Source organism: Chanodichthys erythropterus, chromosome 3, assembly GCF_024489055.1.
Source record: "Chanodichthys erythropterus isolate Z2021 chromosome 3, ASM2448905v1, whole genome shotgun sequence".
NCBI classification, from domain to species: Eukaryota; Metazoa; Chordata; class Actinopteri; order Cypriniformes; family Xenocyprididae; genus Chanodichthys; species Chanodichthys erythropterus.
In genome coordinates, this window is record NC_090223.1 from 70,771,341 (window position 1) to 70,792,642 (window position 21,302).

Consider the following 21,302-nt stretch of genomic DNA (forward strand, 5'->3'; position numbering starts at 1 on the left):
TGAGACAATGGATTGAGATTATTTTCTTGTCCTCCCATCATGCTGTAGAAAGCGCCCAGATGATGTCACTTCCTGGTGTCAGTTTTAAGAAATCCTCTGTCTTTAAAAGGAGGAAAATCATGTCAGAAGTAACAGGGTTGAGTGAATCATGTAGGACACTGATAATAACACATTTAAAGATGCAGTCAGTCTAGACTTTGAGCATGTGAACTTTCTACAGATGCTGAAACGATCATGATGTGATGTCACACTCTGTGAATCTCTTTTAAAAACATAAATAACAAATAATAATCACTCCAAAATGAAAAAAATATATACAATCTACTCCACTTTACTGCAAACTTCACTTGATCTTGTGTTTCTGGTGTCCCAAATTCACATGTGTATGAAAGGAAGTCAGTGGAAGGAGAAGTCTGCTGTGAACGGCCCTTAATAATTACATAATTTTTAATAATTATTTTTAGGAAAATAAATTAAATATCAACCTTAAAGTTCATGTCAAAATATGAGATATGAGAAAAATATGAGAATATTAGATAATTTTGTGATTGATCAAATATATATATTTAATAGTTCTCACAACAGAAACATGCCTCTAATGTTTTAAATATAATTGAGTAAAGAGCACAGGACACAGCTTGCCCAAACTTTTCTCCTCATATATCTGTGCACCCCTCCCCCCCCCCCCCTCTCCCTCATCTCTTCCTCTCCCTCTGATTCAAGACACTGAAAGTTTACTAATGTTTGTAGACCACATATGATGTTTCTTGTGAATCTCTTTCCCCTTTCATGTTTGTCAAGTCAAGTCACCCTTATTTATTTAGTGCTTTTTACAATGCAGCTTTACAGTGATAACTGGTATATATTTTTTTTCTGCACAGCAGCTCTTAAAGCGATAGTTCATCTAAAAATGAAAATGTGATGTTTATCTGCTTACCCCCAGGACATCCAAGATGTAGGTGACTTTGTTTCTTCAGTAGAACACAAATGATGATTTTTAACTGCAACCGTTGCAGTCTGTCAGTGGCATAATGCAAGTCATTGGGAACTTCATCTATAAGAGTAAAAAAAAACATGCACAGACAAATCCAAATTAAACCCTGTGGCTCGTGACGACACATTGATGTCCTAAGACACGAAACGATCGGTCTGTGTGAGAAACGTCTCGGTTACGTATGTAACCCTCGTTCCCTGAAGGAGGGAACGGAGACGTACGTCAGTAGTGACCGACGAATTGGGATATCGCTTAGAGAGCCCTATCAGCTTCGTGTGAACTAAAACAAGCCAATGGAATTGGCGTGCGATATTTGCATAATGCGCACCGCCCCCGACAGGTGTATATAAATAGGAAGCGGATGCAATCACACTCTGTTTTTCGCTGAGGAGACAACTGGTGTCCGCACTACAGCGAGGGTACAGAAACTGTGGCGACGGGACGTACGTCTCCGTTCCCTCCTTCAGGGAACGAGGGTTACATACGTAACCGAGACGTTCCCTTTCAGTCGGTCACGTTCGACGTACGTCAGTAGTGACCAACGAATTGGGATCCCAACTAAAGCGCCACAGTTACGAAACCCCTTCCAGTGCTCAACACGAGCTCTATCCGCCCATAGCACCAGAGGAGCGGAGAAGGGGGTGAGCTTACGCCGAGGAGTTTACTGCTGTTTACCTAATACCCACTAAGTAAACTAGACTACACTGGGAAAACGAACCCGTAGGGGACGCTGCGGAGGCCACTACCTACCCAACGGGGGAGGAGTTTACGTGGAGAATACACATATGGACTGGCCCGGGGGGCAGTACGCATATGGAGTCCCTGGGATGGCTCCACCTGGGTAGGGGGAGACTCATCTGACAGGTGACAGCAGAGCTGGCTCTGCTAAGGGAAAGACACGGACTCGCCGTAGGGAGTTTTAACCGTGGAAATTACACATATGGGACCACTCACGTAGAGGGGTCACGACATATGGGCCCCAGCCAACAGACAGCGTCAGCGACGGATGTAGGCCTGGCATCAGACACTCCGCAATGTCCGAGCCGAAGGGGGAGGCGGAGGAACTCGACAGGGTTCGCCAAGCGGGGAACACGACTGGAGTGAAAAGTATGCACGTATCCGGCCAGGGGGCGGGAATGGCATTGCAAGCCGACACTTAGAGCGGGTACAACACGTCTACCGACTAGTGGATGCGAGTACACGTGAAGATACCGGCTCTACACGTAGGCTATAAAACCTAGCGAACGTGTTAGGTGTCGCCCAGCCCGCAGCTCTACAGATATCTGTCAGCGAGGCGCCATGATCCAGCGCCCAGGAAGAGGCCACTCCTGGTGGAGTGGGCTCTCAACCCGAACGGGCAAGGCACGCCCTGGGATTCGTACGCCAGGGCGATGGCATCCACTATCCAGTGGGCCATCCTCTGCTTGGAGACAGCCTTTCCCTTCTGCTGGCCTCCGTAACAGACAAGAGCTGATCTGAGGTCCTGAAGCTTTGCGTTCTGTCTACGTACACACGCAGAGCGCGGACGGGACAGAGCAAAGCTAGGGCTGGGTCTGCCTCCTCCAAAGGCAGCGCTTGCAGGTTCACTACCTGATCTCTGAAGGAAGTGGTAGGAACCTTGGGCACATATCCGGGCCGGGGTCTCAGGATAACGTGAGAGTCACCAGGCCCGAATTCCAGGCACGATTCGTCGACCGAAAATGCGTGCAGATCCCTAATTTGCCAACAACTGCATGGTGATGTGCGGCGATAGCGGCAACATACACCTTGAGGGTGGAGGGAGACAGCCTTCGCTCCAGGCCCTCATGCAGGAAGGAAAGCACGGATCTGCCGAGCATAATCGGGGGTCCTCTCGAGAGAGGAGCACCATTCAACGAACCAGTTCCACTTCAACGCATAGAGGCTCCTAATGGAAGGAGCTCTAGCGGAAGTGATGGTGTCTACAGCCGCTTGCGGGAGATCACTCAGAACCTCCGCATCCCGTCCAGGGACCACACGTGGAGGTTCCACAGGTCAGGACGCGGGTGCCACAGGGTGCTCCGTCTCTGGAGGAGGTCCTTCCTCAGAGGAATCGGCCAAGGAGGGGCTCTCGTGAGGAGCATTAGGTCCGAAAACCAGGTCCGAGTGGGCCACAACGGAGCCACTAGCAAGACCTGCTCCTCGTCCTCCCTGACCTTGCACAGGAGCTGTGCGAGAAGGCTCACTGGGGGAAAACGCACATAGCGTAGACCCCGGGGTCAGCTGAGTGCCAGGGCATCCGTGCCGAGCATGCCGCCGGTCAGGGAATAGAACCACTGGCAGTGGGCAGTTCCTGGGGAGGCGAACAGATCTATCTGGGCCTCACCGAAAGCTGCCAGATCAGCTGGACCGCCTGGGGATGGAGTCGCCACTCATCCGCAAGTGGAGGCTGCCGTGAGAGCTCGTCAGCTGCACGGTTGAGCACACCTGGGACATGAATGGCACGAAGCGACCTCAGATGCTTCTGACTCCATAGCACGAGATGGCGGGCGAGTTGCAACATGCGACGGAAGCGTAGACCACCTGATGGTTGATGTACGCAACGGCCGCAGTGATGTCCAAGCGGACCAGTACGTGCTTGTCTGACAGCAGCTCCTTGAAGCGGCCCAGTGCAAGACGTACTGCTAGCAACTCCAGGCAATTGATATGCCAATGCAGTTGAGGCCCCGTCCAAAGACCCGACACTGCATGCCCGTTGTACGTGGCCCCCCATCCGGTGGCAGAGGCATCTGTGTGGACCACAGCGTGCCTGGACACTTGATCGAGGGGCATTCCTGCCCGCAGGAACGAAGGGTCCGACCACCGGATGAGGGTGCGACGGCAGCTCGGTGTCACGGGGATACGGAGCGTGCCGCGCTCCCACGGCCATCTCGGGACCCGGCCGCGGAGCCAGTGTTGAAGCGGCCTCATATGGAGCAATCCGAGCGGCGAGACCGCGGCTGCAGATGCCATATGCCCCAGGAGCCTCTGAAGTCTTTCAGTGGGGCCGCTGTCCTGCGCTTGAGCGAGCTCAGCCAGTTCAACACCGACGCGCAGTCCGTGTGACCGAGTCTAGCTCGAGACCGAGATAAGAGATCCTCTGCCCGGGGGCGAGTTTGCTCTTGTCCCAGTTGACCCGAAGACCCAACCGGCTGAGGTGAGCTAAAACCATGTCCCTGTATTCGCACAACTGCTCTCGCGAGCTGGCCAGGATCAACCAGTCGTCGAGATAGTTGAAAATACGAACGCCTTGTTCCTTGAGGGGAACAATGGCCGCCTCCGCAACCTTCGTGAAGATGCGGGGTGACAGGGCCAGCCCGAAGGGTAGGACTTTGTACTGACATGCCCGACTCTCGAACGCAAACCGCAGGAAGGGTCTGTGTCGAGGAAGAATCGAGACATGAAAGTACGCGTCCTTCAGGTCGATCGCTGCAAACCAATCCTGGGGACGGACGCATTCGAAAATGCGCTTCTGCGTGAGCATCTTGAACGGCATCCTGTGAAGATACCGGTTCAAAATGCGCAGATCCAGGATTGGCCGTAGCCCACCACCCTCTTTGCTACAATGAAGTAAGGGCCATAGAACCCTGACTTCATATCGGCTGGAGGGACCGGCTCGATTGCATCCTTCGCCAGGAGGACAGCAATCTCCGCCCGGAGAACAGGTGAACTGTCCAACGACACCTAAGTGAAGTGGACACCCCTGAAAACCGGGGGACGCTGGGCGAACTGAATCGCATTGCCGAGTCTGATAGTGCGAATGAGTCAGTGGGACGGGCTGGGGAGCGCTATCCAGGCTTCCAGACACCGAGTCAGCGGGACCAAACGCACCACAGACGTACCGGGGGTGGGGCAGCGAAGCAGAGTACGGGGACCCGACTCGGACGGCATGGTAGCGGCCCGGAGTGTGACCAGACTCTGCAAGGTAGCAGTGCGTATGGGAGACGGCACACGGGGTGCGGCCTGCACCATCACACTGGCACCTGCTGGTGATGTGAGAGGGGGCTGTGCGTGGCAAGGCGGGGCCTCGCACGCTGACAGCCACAAGCAGAGTACAGGGACCCGACTCGGACGGCATGGTTGCGGCCCAGAGTGTGGTCAGACTCTGCGAGGTAGCAGTGTGAATGGGAGACGGCACATGGGGTGCGGCCTGAACCATCACACTGGAACCTGTAAGTGAGAGGGGGCTGAGAGTGGCAAGGCGGGGCCCCGCACACTGCCAGCCACACCCTCTCGGGACCTGGAGGATCAGACAACAGTTCTATTCGTGGGTACCGCTGGACTCTGGAGAGCCAGCGGCGGAGCAGACCAGAATTCTCCCCCCGGCCCTCCTCCGGGGAGAAAGAACTGTTTACCTCAGCTCCAGGTCGCCATATCTCCAGGACCGCTAGCCAACTGGGTTGACTGCGGGCTAAGCGGGCTGGGTTTTAGGCCAGCTTGTGAGATGAGTGCATCGAGAAAGCGTACTTTGACGACGACACATCCCAGCAAGACTAGCCAGGGGTGCTTCCGGACCACCACGGTGGACATTGTCTGGCCAGAAGCCTGCGCTATGACTTGCACCATGCGTAGCTCAACCCCGACTCAGAACTACCCAGATGCAATGAGTGCTTTGGCCTACCACGGACTTGCCGGTGACCAAGACCCATGCAGGGCAGAGGTGGTGTGATCGTAGCACTGCCACCCCACCCCAGAGGGTAGTGAGAGAGAAAAAACTTGTAATGCAGATTATGGCCCCTTTGGCGTTCCATATTTGACACCAAAAAAGGCTACAAACCGCCAAGTTTTTCCATGCACGTCTGGGCTAAAGACAGGGGGCGGGGCAAGGCGAGTACGCGTCGCACCACGCCCCCAGGGGCCCGGGAAAGCTTGGTTGTCAAGTCTGAATCTGATTCAGCATGAGCACATCACAACCGTGGGACACTCAGCCTCATCTTCACGTTCAGAACTCAACAATACTCTCTCCAATGTAGCAGTCGACGTCTGATCCTCTGCTGGAGCCCTGACTAAGACGCTAGGTCCCTCATGAGAAGGACCAGCAATCCATGCAGAGGCTACCAGCCATGTTGGACCGTGAACGTGGCCATCCAACTGGACGACACACGGCGCACCGGGCGCCGACGTGGCTATGTTGAACTAAACATGAACCACCCACGAACAAAGTCACAACATGTTTGCAATGCACTAGAGGAGTGGGGGGCCCACAGAGAATGGCTCGGCGGGTAATGCCCCACTGTGATCCTCTGGTCACCCAGGCTTATTAACCAAAGTAGTATTTCTCTGATTCAGAAAAATAAACTAGATCGGGGAATAAGTGGGGGGACTCCACCTCATTAAAGGCACTCGAGTCTCGACCGTGCATCTAGAGCGCCAGACAGCGCGCAGGGTCGCCATGGCAACGCGCGCTGTCAGCCGGCAGCTCGACGGCACACGGCGCGCTGAGCGCTCAAACCCTTACGAGAAAGGCGAGACAAACAACGCGCCGACGTGGGCATATTCTCATAAGAGAATATGAACCACCCACAAACACATTCTCAGCACGCTAAGCAGACATGAGAGAAAGTGATTGTGGCCGTCAGTGAGGATAGGAAACGACCGCCTCCAGAAACGCACAGACAGAATGACGTCTTGAAAAAGACGCAGTGTCTGTCTGTGAAGCTCTTTTAGAAGCTTTTGTTCTTTGTGCCGAAGCACACAGGGAACAGCCGCGATGTGACTGCAGGAACAGCTTTCACTCCCTGAGTCACATACACAGAGGAACCGGCCCAAATCGCAAACCAAACGGGGCAAATAATGCTGTGAAAACAGCAGTTGAGAGCTGAATAACAGCTCGGAAAGCTCACTCTGGAAAAGCTCGCAGCCTCGCTGTACGGTGCCATAGTACCAGCACTGTAGAACGAAAGCTCTTCAAAGGCTTGAGAAGTCACTCTCAGTCTAATAGCAGGAACACACAGGTTGGCTCCGAAGCGAGAGACAGAGTGCGATTGCATCCACTTCCTATTTATATACACCTGTCGGAGGTGGTGCACATTATGCAAATATCGCATGCCAATTCCATTGGCTTGTTTTAGTTCACACGAAGCTGATAGGGCTCTCTAAGCGATATCCCAATTCGTCGGTCACTACTGACGTACGTCGAACGTGACCGACTGAAAGGGAACTGAACAATATTTATATACATTTACATTTAGTCATTTAGCAGACACTTTTATGCAAAGATATCAGAGCTTATCGATACACCAGTCTTTCATAATTTAGCCCCAGGGCCAATTTAATACCGGGTTTCAGTACCCATCCCTAGTCCTGACACGTGTTGTCTAACCAATAGAGTTTAGAATGTCTGTAAATGCCAAACTTAATGAGTCTTTTTTTATTATCTACATGGATATTAAAATCACCAACAACAAGGACTTTATCTGCAGCTAGTACTAACTCTGAATCAGAAAATAAGCAAATTCTTTGATAAAGTCAACTTACATGATGTTACATAAAGTACCATCACTTTGAAGGAATTATATTTGAAAGACTTTTGAGTTGTAATGAAAATATTACTATAAATTACAGCAACACCTCCTCCTCTGCCGTTTCGATGAGGATTGTGTTGATAATCGTAACACTGAGGGATAGACTCATTTAAAGTAATGTAATTGTTTGGTTTTAGCCAGGTTTCTGTTTGCCATCTGAACACACACACAAATTGACATTAAACAATGTTAAATGGTTAAAAAAAAACTTTCATTGGTCCTTTGTGGACAAAAATCAGCACCACAGGAAATGAATGGGGAATACTACAGTAGGTATCCAACCAGAATAATAGAGTTACCGCTCCCACGGCCCCAAAATTGGAAACGTGTGTTTACTGCCTATAAGTGGTGCTATAATCATAGACTTTTAAAAAATTAGAAAGTAAATATGTCAGTTCATTCTGTCAAGTATTAATCTGAACAAAAATAAAAAATAAGTGGTGGAGCCACTCCTTGTCTCCTGATATATTCCTATATATTTTTTAATGGCTACAACATTTACTGTACAGAGAAATTGAGGTAAATCAAAATGATTGACATGATTTGACCCAAATGTCACATCTTTCCATCACCTGCTTATTAAAAAAAAAGTTTCAATAATAATAATAATAATAACAACAACAACAATAATGATAAATAGTAGGCCCAATCCATGCCTGACTGCTGCACTCGCATTTGTTTCTAGAGTTGGTATGAACGCTTTCCTCAGTTCATTTTCAGATAGTTCCCGATTGACAATCCACACTGCTCAAACATTCTAAACTTCCACAAAACCAGTTGAAACAAACATCACAATATTCATAACTTGATGGACACATCGAGAGTTTTATCCTGAAAGGAACTTTGCCTGCTCTTTAAGTTAAAAAACGTATATCATCCGGCTGGCTCTCCGACACTCTCCATAAGAGTATGATTCACACCTCTATTGTTCTGCTCCCCCACAATGAAGCTACTGAACTGCCTCTCCCAACCCCCAGACTATCTGTTAGGAGAGGAGTGCCTCTGACTACTATAAACAGAGAACTCGCAATTCAGACTTAATTTGCTATTCTAGACATTAGGCTAGCATTACTGTTGATCATGAACAATGCAGGGTACATTACTTCACACCGACGGTTCTCTCACTGGTGTGATTGCATTAAATCTATCTATCTATCTATCTATATGTCAATTTTAAGCTGCAGTGCATTTACATTTAATTTCTCATAACTATGAGAGGGCACATGCCTCCTCGGTTTGACTATATATAACAGTGACCATATATAACATAACTGTTGCGTTTTTATTATTTTTCATTTATGACTACAGCTCTGACGTTTCTTACATTTCAAAATGCAAAAATTGCAGCTGTTTTGCAAAATGTCCCTTTGTAAACGGCTTTGATATGTGACTGGTTTATTTTTGCTGTGACAGCTGGCGCGGTGGAAATAGGCATTCTGGTTGAGAACCATTTGTATAATTCAGAGCAATGTTTTCTTTATTTCTTAATATTATTTATAATGAATTATTAAGAATTATTTAAGGAAAGGTGGCAGAGCAGCTATTTGGGAAATTCTGTAGCCAGAAGACGTCCATTCAGTGCTGATTGTCTTAATTTAGTAAATCTAAATGTAATAACCATTTGAAACTGAAGTCAAATGAAGTGCAGAGCTAAAGTAAAATTGAGACTAAGCAGTTTTCTATCAAATCTCAATTTTATGACCTTTAACTTCATATTTCTCTCTTTAACTTATATTGATGTATTGAAAATGAACACTTTTTCTCTTTAATTTCAGAGCTGATGGAAGTGAAGGAGGAGATTGAAGAACAGAGTGAAGTGGAGGAGAAACATCATGACAAACCTGAAGAAAAACCTTTGAGTTGTTCAAAGACTAAAAAGACATTTTTAAAGAAAACAAGAGCAAAGAAATCTTTCACCTGCACTCAGTGTGGAAAAAGTTTTACATACAAATGTCATTTTGAGCGTCACATGAGAGTTCATACTGAAGAGAAGCTGTTCACATGTGATCAGTGTGGAAAGAGCTTCACCAAAAAACAACGTTTTGATCTTCACATGAGAGTTCATAGAGGAGAGAAGCCGTTCACATGTGATCAATGTGGGAAAAGTTTCTCACAAAAAGTACATCTTACTGGTCACATGACAGCTCACACAGGAGAGAAGCCACACACATGTGATCAATGTGGGAAGAGGTTCTGTCTAACATCAACCCTTAAAAAACACATGATGATCCACACCGGAGAGAAGCCATTCACTTGTCATCAATGTGGGAAGAGATTCCGTCAATCATCAAGCCTTAAAAAACACATTAAGATCCACACCGGAGAGAAGCCATTCAAATGTGATCAATGCGGCAAAACATTTATTGGGGAATCAACCTTAAAGAAACACCTGACAGTTCATATGAAGGAGAAGCCACATTCATGTTCTGTGTGTGGAAAGAGTTTTTCACTGTTACAATATTTACATGTACATCAGAAAGTTCACAGTGCTGTAAGAGATCATGTGTGCTTTGAGTGTGAGAAGACGTTTGTTACAGCAATGTAGCGTCTGGACCAATCAGCCACACAATTATTCATGGTATTTAATGAATTACCCATAAACTCACTCTCACTATCAAAGTTCTCTGAACTCATCCCCCTAAAACTGCAACCAACATCCCAAGTGTAGCTAGCACACAGGCACAACTAGGTGTCCTGTTACAGTTATATGGTACTTTTATGATCCATAAGAATGCTGTAGAGACTAGTGACTCATCCTTCCTGAGAAGGACAAATAAACTCTCTTAATCCTACGTATTCTCTATATAACCACTTGGGAAATGTATAAACATGTATCCAAGTTTCCCATCTCATGACTTTCCTTTTATAGGCTTTATTCTATGTATTAATTCTCTCTTTTGAACTATTTTGGTATTAATGTTCCATAGTTGCAAATGTATAGTTAACTGAGATCACATTGGCAGCATGCTTGGTATCTACGGACTCCAACTTTCATTTCCTATTTGGTAATTTATGTTACATGTTACTAACTCTGTGACACATTAGTATTATAAGAATCTAGAGGGTTCTTCTCTCAAACATCCAATCCAGTGTCTTATGCTAATATCTTGCTACAGAACAAAGACTCGTAAAACTTCCCTCCGAGGGGGGAACTCCTTATTGGCTCAGACACCTTAAGAGGGTGTGATGTCTCCACCCCTTATATTCATGGATCACAAGATAAAACCTCTCTCTCTTCCTGCTCTTCCTCCTCTTCTTCTCTTTTACTGACGAATGCTGACGTCAAGATGATGCTTTAAGAAGCTAGAAGCTTCTAAGGAACCCCAAGCTTGTGCCAGGCCTCGGCCTAGACCTTCCATTCACCAAAGATCCTCTGAATCCAGCCGGTTCTCTTTCGTCAAGAAAATATCAGCAAAGATTCAACAGGAGCCTCCACAAATTGCATCAGGACAGTTTTAATTCAACTTGGAGAGACATGCAAGTATCAAACTTAGTCTCATTATCGGATACATTGAGTATCCTTACCCCTTTTAAAGAAGGGCCTGTTAAAACTAAACTGATGGTTTGCTCAAGGCTGTTGATCTGCTGAATGTCCAACAATGCTGTAACTTCTTGCTTCCTGTACTCTGCTTTCTCTCTCTCTCTTGGTAAACTGTATGCATGTATGTGTGTGAATGTTAGAGTAGTTTAAGTGTTTAGTCTAGTTAATAAAGTCTTGTTCATGTCACACGTAAGGTTGTCCGTGTTTTGCGCTCATGTACGGGAGTCCCTATTCATGTCGGTCCTGACTACAGGCTTTTAGTAGAATAAGATTGTTATTTCCTATAACCTGGAAATGAACATTTCTTAGTTAATAAACAATTAACACTGTGTGTTCATTGAACAACAGGTTAATTGATTGTAATATTAATTTTATTACATTAAGTTAATTTTATTGACTGATTAAAATATTAATAATTAATTATAACTAGTTATGATTAATTATTCATATTTATTTTGAGCTAATTTGCTACAGCAAGCAGTTTAAAAAAGCACCAGAGAATTCATACTGGAGAAAAACCTTACAAGTGTTCACAGTGTGACAAGAGATTCACTCAGCCATCATCTCTGAAAACACATCAGAGAATTCACACTGGAGAAAAACCTTACAAGTGTTCACACTGTGACATGAGATTCAGTTATTCATCATCTCTGAAAACACATGAGAAGATCCACACTGGAGAAAAACCTTACAAGTGTTCACACTGTGACATGAGATTCAGTTATTCATCATATCTGAAAACACATGAGATGATCCACACTGGAGAAAAACCTTACAAGTGTTCAGTGTGACATGAGATTCAGTTATTCATCATTTCTGAAAACACGAGATGATCCACAGCAGTGTGTGATCAGTGTGGAAAAAGTTTCACTATTAAAAGTAACCTGAAGATACACATGAAGATCCATGCAGTGGAGAAACCACATCACCACAGTCTGAAATCACGATAAGTAGTTCATCTTTATGTGATGAGAAACAAAGTCTCTTCTGTGAAAGTTAGCCAAATCTCTCTTCTCCAGCTATAGTTGGGGCTGTTGCTCTGTGTCTGCTGTTGAATTATCCAGGTTATGGATGAGAAGCGACCCTTCTCCAATAATACATATTAAAGTGCTATATAAATGCCTCATTCATTCATTCATTCATTTATTAGTTAACCATTTCTTAATTTGCATTCTTGTCTGTTTATATGAAAAATCATCAGTTGCTGCCCGAGTACTGATCCAATTCAAAGTTCGCATCTAGCCAAGTACAGTTCAAATCCCCGGATGTGTTCTTGATCCGCCCCTTTTATCAAGGACACCTCAAGAGGGGACTTTTGCGGACTTGACATGGCCAGGTATCCCAGAATGCATCTTGCACTAACCAGCAAGTGTCAATAGCAGATTAGAAAACCTGCATATTTTAAACATATTATTATGTCATGTCATGATATATAGTTTTAAGGCAAGAATGTACTGGTTTAAAGATCAAATCTGCTGTTTATTGATAAAGATAGTGCCTATTTTAAAAGATTTCTGATGTTTTGGAGTTCACTCAGTGCTCATGTACCCCGCAGAGAACAGCCTTACCTCGGCTAGTCCTTCTGGCGTTTTCCACTGACTCTGTAGTGGTTAAACATGAGATATAATTCATCTTTTGCATATTTAACAGGTGATCTTTGGTCTCATGAGTCTATATTTTGTTACCTGACAAATAATTTTGGCAGAGGGCTTTATATATTTAGGCCATTTAGCTTTACCTTTGTATCCTACTAGAGTGCTGACTTTGTGTTTGATTATGTTTGTTTACTTTATTTATTTTTGTAGCTTCTTATACCTTTTGCTTATACTTTTATTACTGCTACTATTGATCATTAAAACTAACATTTAACAAAAAGATATAGGGTTGTGTTTTATGTTTGCCACATATGTTTAATATTTTTAAAATTTAAACAAAAAGAGGAAGAGCTGTGTTTTAGTTTGTTTGGTTATAAACAAACATGTAGTGAAGATAATCAATGAAAATGTTGCCTGAGCCACATGCATGGCTATTCATATGTTTATGATTTTTTAAATGAAAACAAAAAAGAGTGATGTTTTATAACATATTTAATTTTATAGTTTCCTAAAATATACATACAGAGATAACTGGAGTAACCAGAGCGAGCTGTGTGACGTTATCAAGTACGTATCACAGCAGCGTACCGCAGAATCACCGGACTTGTGTCCTCCCGTCCTCAGAAGTCTGTTTTCCGGAGTCTGAACTACCAAGAACCCAAGTCCGAAGTTGGCATACTTGGTATTTAGAAACGCCTCAAGTGTGCCGCACAAGTCCTGAAAGCGTCTTGATCGCCTCCAGCTGGTTGATCCCAGTATAGTTCATAAACCCTGTCCTGTCCTTTTTACGTCACTTTGGCACCTCCTAGTGCCGTAATGAGGTAATCTATACAACCGTTATTTGAAGTGGCAAGTTTTAAAATGTAATTTGATCTGATTGAATTGAGATCACCATCTATAGACACATTGATGTGGACATGTCCACATTAAAGCATTTCAGTGGTGGGATTAAACAGATCACCCTTTACAGCAGATTTAGTTCAAAAACAACAGACAGATGTGACCTAAATATGATTTTCAGTTACAATAAGTAATACATTCAGAGGATCCTCCAGTTCTTGGCTAATTATTTTAATTAAAATATTTAATTAAAATTAATTAATAAAAATACTTATGTAAAGTACAGATACTTGAAAATTGTATTTAAGTAAAATAACGAAGTAAAAATACTTTGTTACTGTCCACCACTGGTTTTAAATGCATTAAAATGCATTAAAGGTATTCAGTTTTCAGTAGGAAAGGTGTCATTTAAGCAGCGCCTAAAGTAATAATTAACATTTTTGTACAATGGAAGTGATTCAATCAAAAACCAACTTTAGCGTGATAAGAAACAATATGTATTGTGAAAAGCGCTATATAAATGAAGATGACATGAGAGGACTTTTAAATCATATCATCAGCTGGATTGAAACACTATAATACACCAACAGTATCGGTCATAACTAATGGTATTGTATCAAATCAGTTTTACTTAAAAAGAGGTACCAGACAAGGCTGCCCACTATCAACGCTACTCTTTGCTGTCAGGGTATGTCACAGCATTCTAACAGAGGAAGAGGATGGTAAGACAGGTGAGATCAGACCCAGGCAAAGCTAGGCTGAACAACCAAGGAGATAGATGGGGTTGCAGCAGACAATGACAACAGGCAGTAGCTTGAGGCACCGGAGGCTTAAAACTTTGAGCTGCAACTGAAGCTGTATCATTCTCACTGCACGGCCTTGAGGACAGCAGCCAGGGTGGGTCGGGATGCAGGACAGGAATGGAATGCCTCACCGTTGATAACTGTCTGTCTGTCTGTCTGTCTTTCAGCAACACGTGATCCGCGCCAAGAACAGCCCAAAATATCTCACAAACCACAAAAAAGGTGATTTTATAAGTTTAGTGCAACATAATAAAAGAACAACAAAGAAATAATCTTACCTTAAACCAGGGGTCTCAAACTCAAATTAGCTGGGGGCCTTTGCTGTGATTGACATCTCATAGGAGGGCCATTTTAACATTCAAGCACAAGAAAGCGCAACATTTCTGAAAATTTATTTTCCTTTGCATTATTTCTCATTTAACCAGCAGTGTCTCTATTAGTATTGTTTTTGGCGGCCTGTTTTAATTTTAGTTTTAGTCTAGTCTTTGTGTCAAGCGGTAATTTTAGTTTTTATTAGTTTTAGTCACGTTCATACTTTTTAGTCTAGTCAAGTTTCAGTCGACTAAAAGTCTGAGCATTTTAGTCTTATTTTAGTCAGAATTATCCATGACTATTTTAGTCTTGTTTTAGTAGACGAAAACTGATGACATTTTAGTCTAGTTTTAGTCAATGAAAATTGTATTTTAGTCTCTTTATTTAACCCAGTCAATATAGAATAAGTACCTAGTAGTATAGACAAAACCAAAATGTTCTTTTAAGCAAACCCATTTCAAACAAGGTTATCTTATTATATTATTGTTATGTTATAGATAATATCTTATAATGCCTTGAAATGTCTCTTAACCCTTTAAGACCTGAAGGCTTTTTTAGAGTTTTTTTTCTTCTGAGCGACACACAAAGACTCATAACTCCAAAACTGTAGCAAGGAGAGTCAAAAGGTAGGTATCTTGATAGAACACTTTTTAATTTTTTAGAAAATATAAATTACATTACATTTGGACATTTTCATGCTGAAAAACTGCTGATAAAAGACTATATATATATATATATATATATATATATATATATATATATATATATATAAATATAAAAATTATTAAAAAAAAAATATTTATATATTTTTTTTTGTTTGACATGGAATAACTCAGGAAGGCAATAAGATCAGAGAAAAATTATTTTTTGGTGATGCTCTCCTACATGTGAGCTGCATCTGGTTCAAATTTTGTGGCATAAAGTATAGTTAAATAAAGTGTTATTCGTTTTTTCACAGCTAGATGGCGCCCAAGGGTGGTGAACTCAGGTTTAAAAGGCACTTCTCAGCACTCATTGGGAGTTTTTCAAAATGGTTCGATGCATTAAAAAGCTGATCTTCTAAGCTTTAAGATAATACCTATTTTGTGTTATTCCACGTTGGAAAACGAACATGGATGGGTACATGCATTGGATACACACTGCATCCCAGAAGGAGACACGTTTTTAGCCAAGTATGCTAAATCATTTCCTGTGTAATTTCTTGTGAACAACGCAATATATTATGTTGATTTTGGATTCATTTCGTAAGAATCGTGAGAATCTGCTTTAAATAATGATGTGCATGTTCTATGATCTGTGCGTTTTTCATGAAGTTATGAGCACGTGAAATATACATATTTCCCTTTCTCTGTGTCAGACTTAACTTTGTTTGTTGTCATTTATGCTAAACTCACCGCAGCTGCATCTTCTAAATAATGCCGCGAGTGAGGCTTGAGGAAGTGATGTCGCCTGCGTCTGCGCAGTGCGACCTGATGCGAGTCTGAAGTGAGACACAGGAAACAGAAATACTGCAAAATAATAATAATAGCGCGACTAAACGAGACGAAATAACGTTATAACATTTCGTCTCGTTTTGGTCAATGAAAATTAAGAGACATTTTAGCATAGTTTTTATTTTGTAAACCATATTTAGTCTCATTTTTATTCGTCAACAATATTGCATTATACATTTAATTATAGTCATTGTCACATGACCAGCATTTATGTCACATCTCGTCTCGTTTTCGTCACGTGATAAAGGTTCGTTGACGACGATATTTAGTCATAATTTTCGTTGACGTAAGCAACACTAGTCTCTATCATTGTTACATACAGTAGGCATATTAGTTTTTAACAGTTAGTGCTTTACTTACTTTATTTTAGCTTAAATATCAACAAAATCTTGCACTGAATAACGCTGTACTGTACACATGCAATACATGTGTACAGTATTGCATACATTTGCACACTATTATATTTCTTGCCAGACATCTGGCAGCATCTGCTAACACAGCTGAGCCACAGATATCGTTTGAGCATCGGTAACGTTTATTGGTAGCATCGGACGCGTTTCGGTGATTTAAATCTACTTTTAGTGAAATTTTGGCAAGCACGCTCATAATAGAAGCGGTGCGGCAGGCTCGTTTTTTCCAGGCATGCCTATGCCGCAGCGAGATGGAAACATCTCAACTTTTCAGATATCCGCAAATGCACTGCAGGTCATGTGACAAGAACCAACCTATGAGCTTTGGCCTTTCCTTACCGACACCGAATGCTCAGCTGATCATAGCTGTACAGGGTGGGTTTTTATTTCTCATCTCCATGAATATATCTAGTAGTAGAGCTAATTCAAGGACTAGAAATCAATTATTCTTTTGCTGAAACTTCCTCATTGTGGAGAGGGCAGTTCATGGTTGCATAGCAATGACAGATGCCACGGGAGTGAAAGCGCTTTGGAAAAAAGGAGAAAGCGGCACAGCCGCTTATGTGACACGATATGTGAATGGCCCCTTACAACAGTGTCTTTTTCTTTGCATATCAGACAGGTAGCGTTTCCATTATACTCCACAAAAAATACTGCAATGCCCATCTTTCTTGAAACTGACTGTGTTCCTCATCCATTTTCCTTTTTCGTTTGGAAAAAAACATTTAATTCGCACAGCCAAACAACAAATAAACTACGAAAGCCCAGCTCTCATCAAATCTCTCTCTCTCTCCCTCTCTCTGAGCGGATGCTGTGAGTGAGTGGGCGGAGTCAGCGTGTGAGTGAGACTGCTGCGGTACGAGTGAGTGTTTTTTCTTTTTCTCTTCTCTTTTACTGTCGCTGCTTTAAAGTTTTGTTTACACGTTTGTTTGAAAATAAGGCTAGGAAAGTTTAAGGAGGGGGTTTTGGGTTTGTGGAGCGCTGTCAACCAGCGTTTTGCTGGTCGGCAATGGCGGGTCCACGCCAAACAAAGTTTGAGCAGCTTTCTCGAAGGCATGGGATAAAACTCGCGCCTGTGATGAACTGCTCTGTGGAAGACTGTAGCCTGGCTGTTGGTGAAGTTGTTGGTTTTGACAGTATTATGTCGGCTTCACGAATGAACAGTGCTGTTGTCATTTTCCTTGATACTATTGAGAAGGTAAACAGTGTAGTTCAGAGCGGGGTAGTAATTCAGGATACTTTTACTCCAGTAATGCCGCTGGTTCAGCCGGCAAAAAAGATAACGCTGTCGAATGTGCCACCTTTCATTAAAGATGAGCTCTTGGTTAATGAATTGTCTAGACATGGAAAAATTGTGTCCCAAATGAAAAGGATTCCACTGGGGTGTAAGTCGCCCTTGCTTAAACATGTTGTATGTTTCAGACGGCAGTTACATATGATCCTAAAGAGCGATACGGATGAACTGAACGTGACTTTTAAATTCAGGGTTGATGGCTTTGATTATGTCGTATTTGCATCGTCTGATACTATGAAATGTTTTGGCTGTGGGCAAGAGGGCCATGTTAGGCGTGCATGTCCTGAGAGAGAGAATGAATTACTAGACTCTGAGCCGGGCCCGAGTAGGGAAATTGTGCGTGACAGTACTAGTGTAATAGCGACTGATGATGATGATGATGGTAATGTTGTGGGGCGAAACACAGAAAGTGTGAGGAAAGAAGCCGATACAGTGTTTACTGTTGGTGCAGGGGAGAATACAGAGAAAGGAATTAATGCAGTGTTTACTGATGTTGCGGGGGAAAGTTCGGGGAGTGGGGAGAAAGAAACTGCTGTCATTGAGTCTATTATGGAGGAGGAGATGGTGACTGACATTGTTCGGGATGAAACACTGTTCAAAATACCCAATACTAAGAGGAAAAGGGCTAGAAAGAGTACGGAAGTGGCTAAAATGAGCAGACTAACAAAAATACAGTCTGAAAAACACTCTGATATTGAATGCAGTACAGTTGATGATTCTGACAGTGATGTAGTGAACAGTAACACAGTACGAAGTAGACGCAGTGATTACAATTTTGACAAAATAAGGTCTTTTCTGCAAAGGACTAAAAATGTGAAAAATGTCCAGGTTGAAGATTTTTTTGCTGACCGCAGAATGTTTATCAACTCAGTGACAGTGCTAATGAGAGGTGAAGGAGGGGAACAGTTTACAGTGCAGGAGATCTATAGATTGAAGAAACTTGTTTCCAAACTGAAATTGGAATTACAAACTGAGGATGGCTTTGAAACCACATAATCTGTGTTTTTCTATGCTGTTGTTTGGTTTGTGTCCTCTCATACTACTTTTTATAATGAGTGTGATGAGGGTGAGCTCGCTCAACTTGAATGGGGCCCGAGACATGCATAAAAGAGCATTGCTGTTTGAACTTATCAAACAAAAGAATATTGATGTGATGTTTGTTCAAGAAACGCACAGTGACTGTATTAATGAAATAGACTGGAAAAAAGAATGGGAGGGTGATGTGTTGTTTGCTCACTTGAGCTCTACTAGAGGAGGGGTGGCTGTTCTCTTTGCTAAGAATTTTTTGCCTATTTCATGTGATGTTAAACATGTGGTTTCTGGCAGATTATTATGCATAAGGGCTCAGTTTGAAAAATTCAAGGCTGTTTTTATTAATGTTTATGCTCCTACAAATGGAAGTGAAAGAGTACTTTTTCTTAAGGATGTTAATACCATCCTGCAGAATTGTAGTTCTGATGATTTTTTGTTTTTGGGTGGTGATTTTAATTGTACCGAGAATTATAGAATAGACAGGAATCACATTGAACCTCATGCTGCTTCAAGCCGAGTTTTAAATGAATTAATTGAGACTCACAGCTTGTGTGATGTATGGAGGGAGCTAAATAATAATGTAAGACAATACACATGGGTACATAACAGAGAAAACTTTATTTCCTTGGCCAGGTTGGACAGGATTTATTGTTTTAGACATCATTTTAATGTTGTGAAAAGTTGTTTTATTACACCAACTGGTTTTTCTGATCATTGTTTAGTATCATGTAATGTTTATATAGCAAATGTGAAGTCAAAGAGTGCATATTGGCATTTTAACACCTCCCTGTTAAGTGATGTGAATTTTAGAGATGTGTTTATTTCCTTCTGGAATAATTTTAAATTGAGAAAGTGTTGTTTTAAAAATGTGCGTGAGTGGTGGGATTATGGGAAGATTGAGGTGAAAGTATTTTGTCAACAGTATACTTTCAGTGTTTCTCGGGACATCACTAGATCAATGAAAAAACTTGAATCTGAAATAATAGAAGCGCAGGGGTTAGCAGAGGTTACTGGGGAGGGAAGACATATTGAGACACTTAAAACTAAGACATCTCTTCTTGCAGATTTGCTCGGCATTAAAGCGCAGGGGGCTCTGGTCCGTTCTCGTTTTCAGAATTTAACACAAATGGATGCCCCATCTAAGTTTTTCTTTAGTCTTGAAAAAAAGAATGGTCAGAGTCGTTATATTCACTGTCTACGCTCTGAGAATGGGCAAGAGCTAACACAGACATCTGATATCAGAAAACGAGCTGTACAGTTCTATGGCAAATTGTACAGTAGTGAATACAGAGAGGACAAGGTGTTATCCGCTAGCTTCTATGAAGGTCTGCCAAGTGTCCTGGAGGACTCAAAAGCAGAGCTGGAGAGGCCTCTTTCTGCTGAGGAACTTCTGAATGCTCTGAAGGGCATGGAGAGCGGAAAAGCTCCTGGGATGGATGGACTCCCTGCTGAATTTTATAAGGAGTTTTGGGCTGTGCTGGGCGAGGACCTGTTGGCAGTCCTAAATGAAAGTTTGTCTGTTGGCTCTTTGCCCTTGAGCTGTAGGAGAGCAGTGATCACATTGATACCAAAAAAAGGTGACTTGCAGGAGATCAAGAACTGGAGACCTGTGAGTCTGCTTTGCTCTGATCTTAAAATTCTTTCTAAGACCTTAGCAAATAGACTGAGAATGGTGATGGGGCAGGTTATTCATTTTGATCAGACGTACTGCGTGCCGGGCAGATCAATTATTGATAATGTTAGTCTCATACGAGATGTTTTAAGTGTTTCAAGTCTTTTAGGGGTTAATTTGGGTTTTTTCTCTATTGACCAACAGAAAGCATTTGATAGAGTGGAGCACCAGTATTTATGGGACACCTTAGAAGCATTTGGTTTTAGTTCTGATTTTATTGGTATGATAAAAGTGTTGTACCAGGACACTGAAAGTTTGCTGAAGATCAATGGTGGTTTGAGCGCCCCTTTTAGAGTTAGTAGGGGGATCAGACAGGGTTGTGCACTGTCCGGTATGCTTTACTCATTAGCTATTGAACCAATGCTGAATAGACTAAGAACCGTGATTAATGGTTTAACATTGCACCATGATATTCAGCATCAAATTTCTGCTTATGCTGATGATGTTATGGTCATGGTAAACGGACAAGAAGACATTAATAAGCTGGTTTCTGTTATTAATGATTTTGGAATAATTTCAGCTGCCAAAGTTAATTGGGAGAAGAGTGAAGCATTGGCTGTTGGGAAATGGGAGGGAGGTCTTCCAAAATTACCTAGTGGGATGATTTGGAAGAGAGAAGGTTTTAAATATCTTGGTGTGTATCTTGGGGATTCAAATACCCAACAAAAGAATTGGGAAGGGGTTTTTGAAAGGATAGAAGGAAAATTGAAAAAGTGGAAATGGCTTCATTCACAATTGTCTTTTAGAGGGAGGGTTTTAATTGTCAATAACTTGATTGCTTCAACATTATGGCAT

The 21,302-nt window shown here is 42.9% G+C and overlaps 1 protein-coding gene across 1 annotated transcript in view; it reads left to right on the forward strand.

The window, feature by feature from the left end:
• Nucleotides 1-21,302, forward strand: part of LOC137005681 (uncharacterized) — a 1,355,627-nt gene that overhangs the window by 1,118,717 nt on the left and 215,608 nt on the right. Inside the window, exons 19-20 of the mRNA XM_067366462.1 lie at nt 9,527-10,001; nt 11,531-11,834. Coding sequence (XP_067222563.1) covers nt 9,527-10,001; nt 11,531-11,834 — 779 coding nt within the window. The remainder of the gene's footprint in view (nt 1-9,526; nt 10,002-11,530; nt 11,835-21,302) is intronic.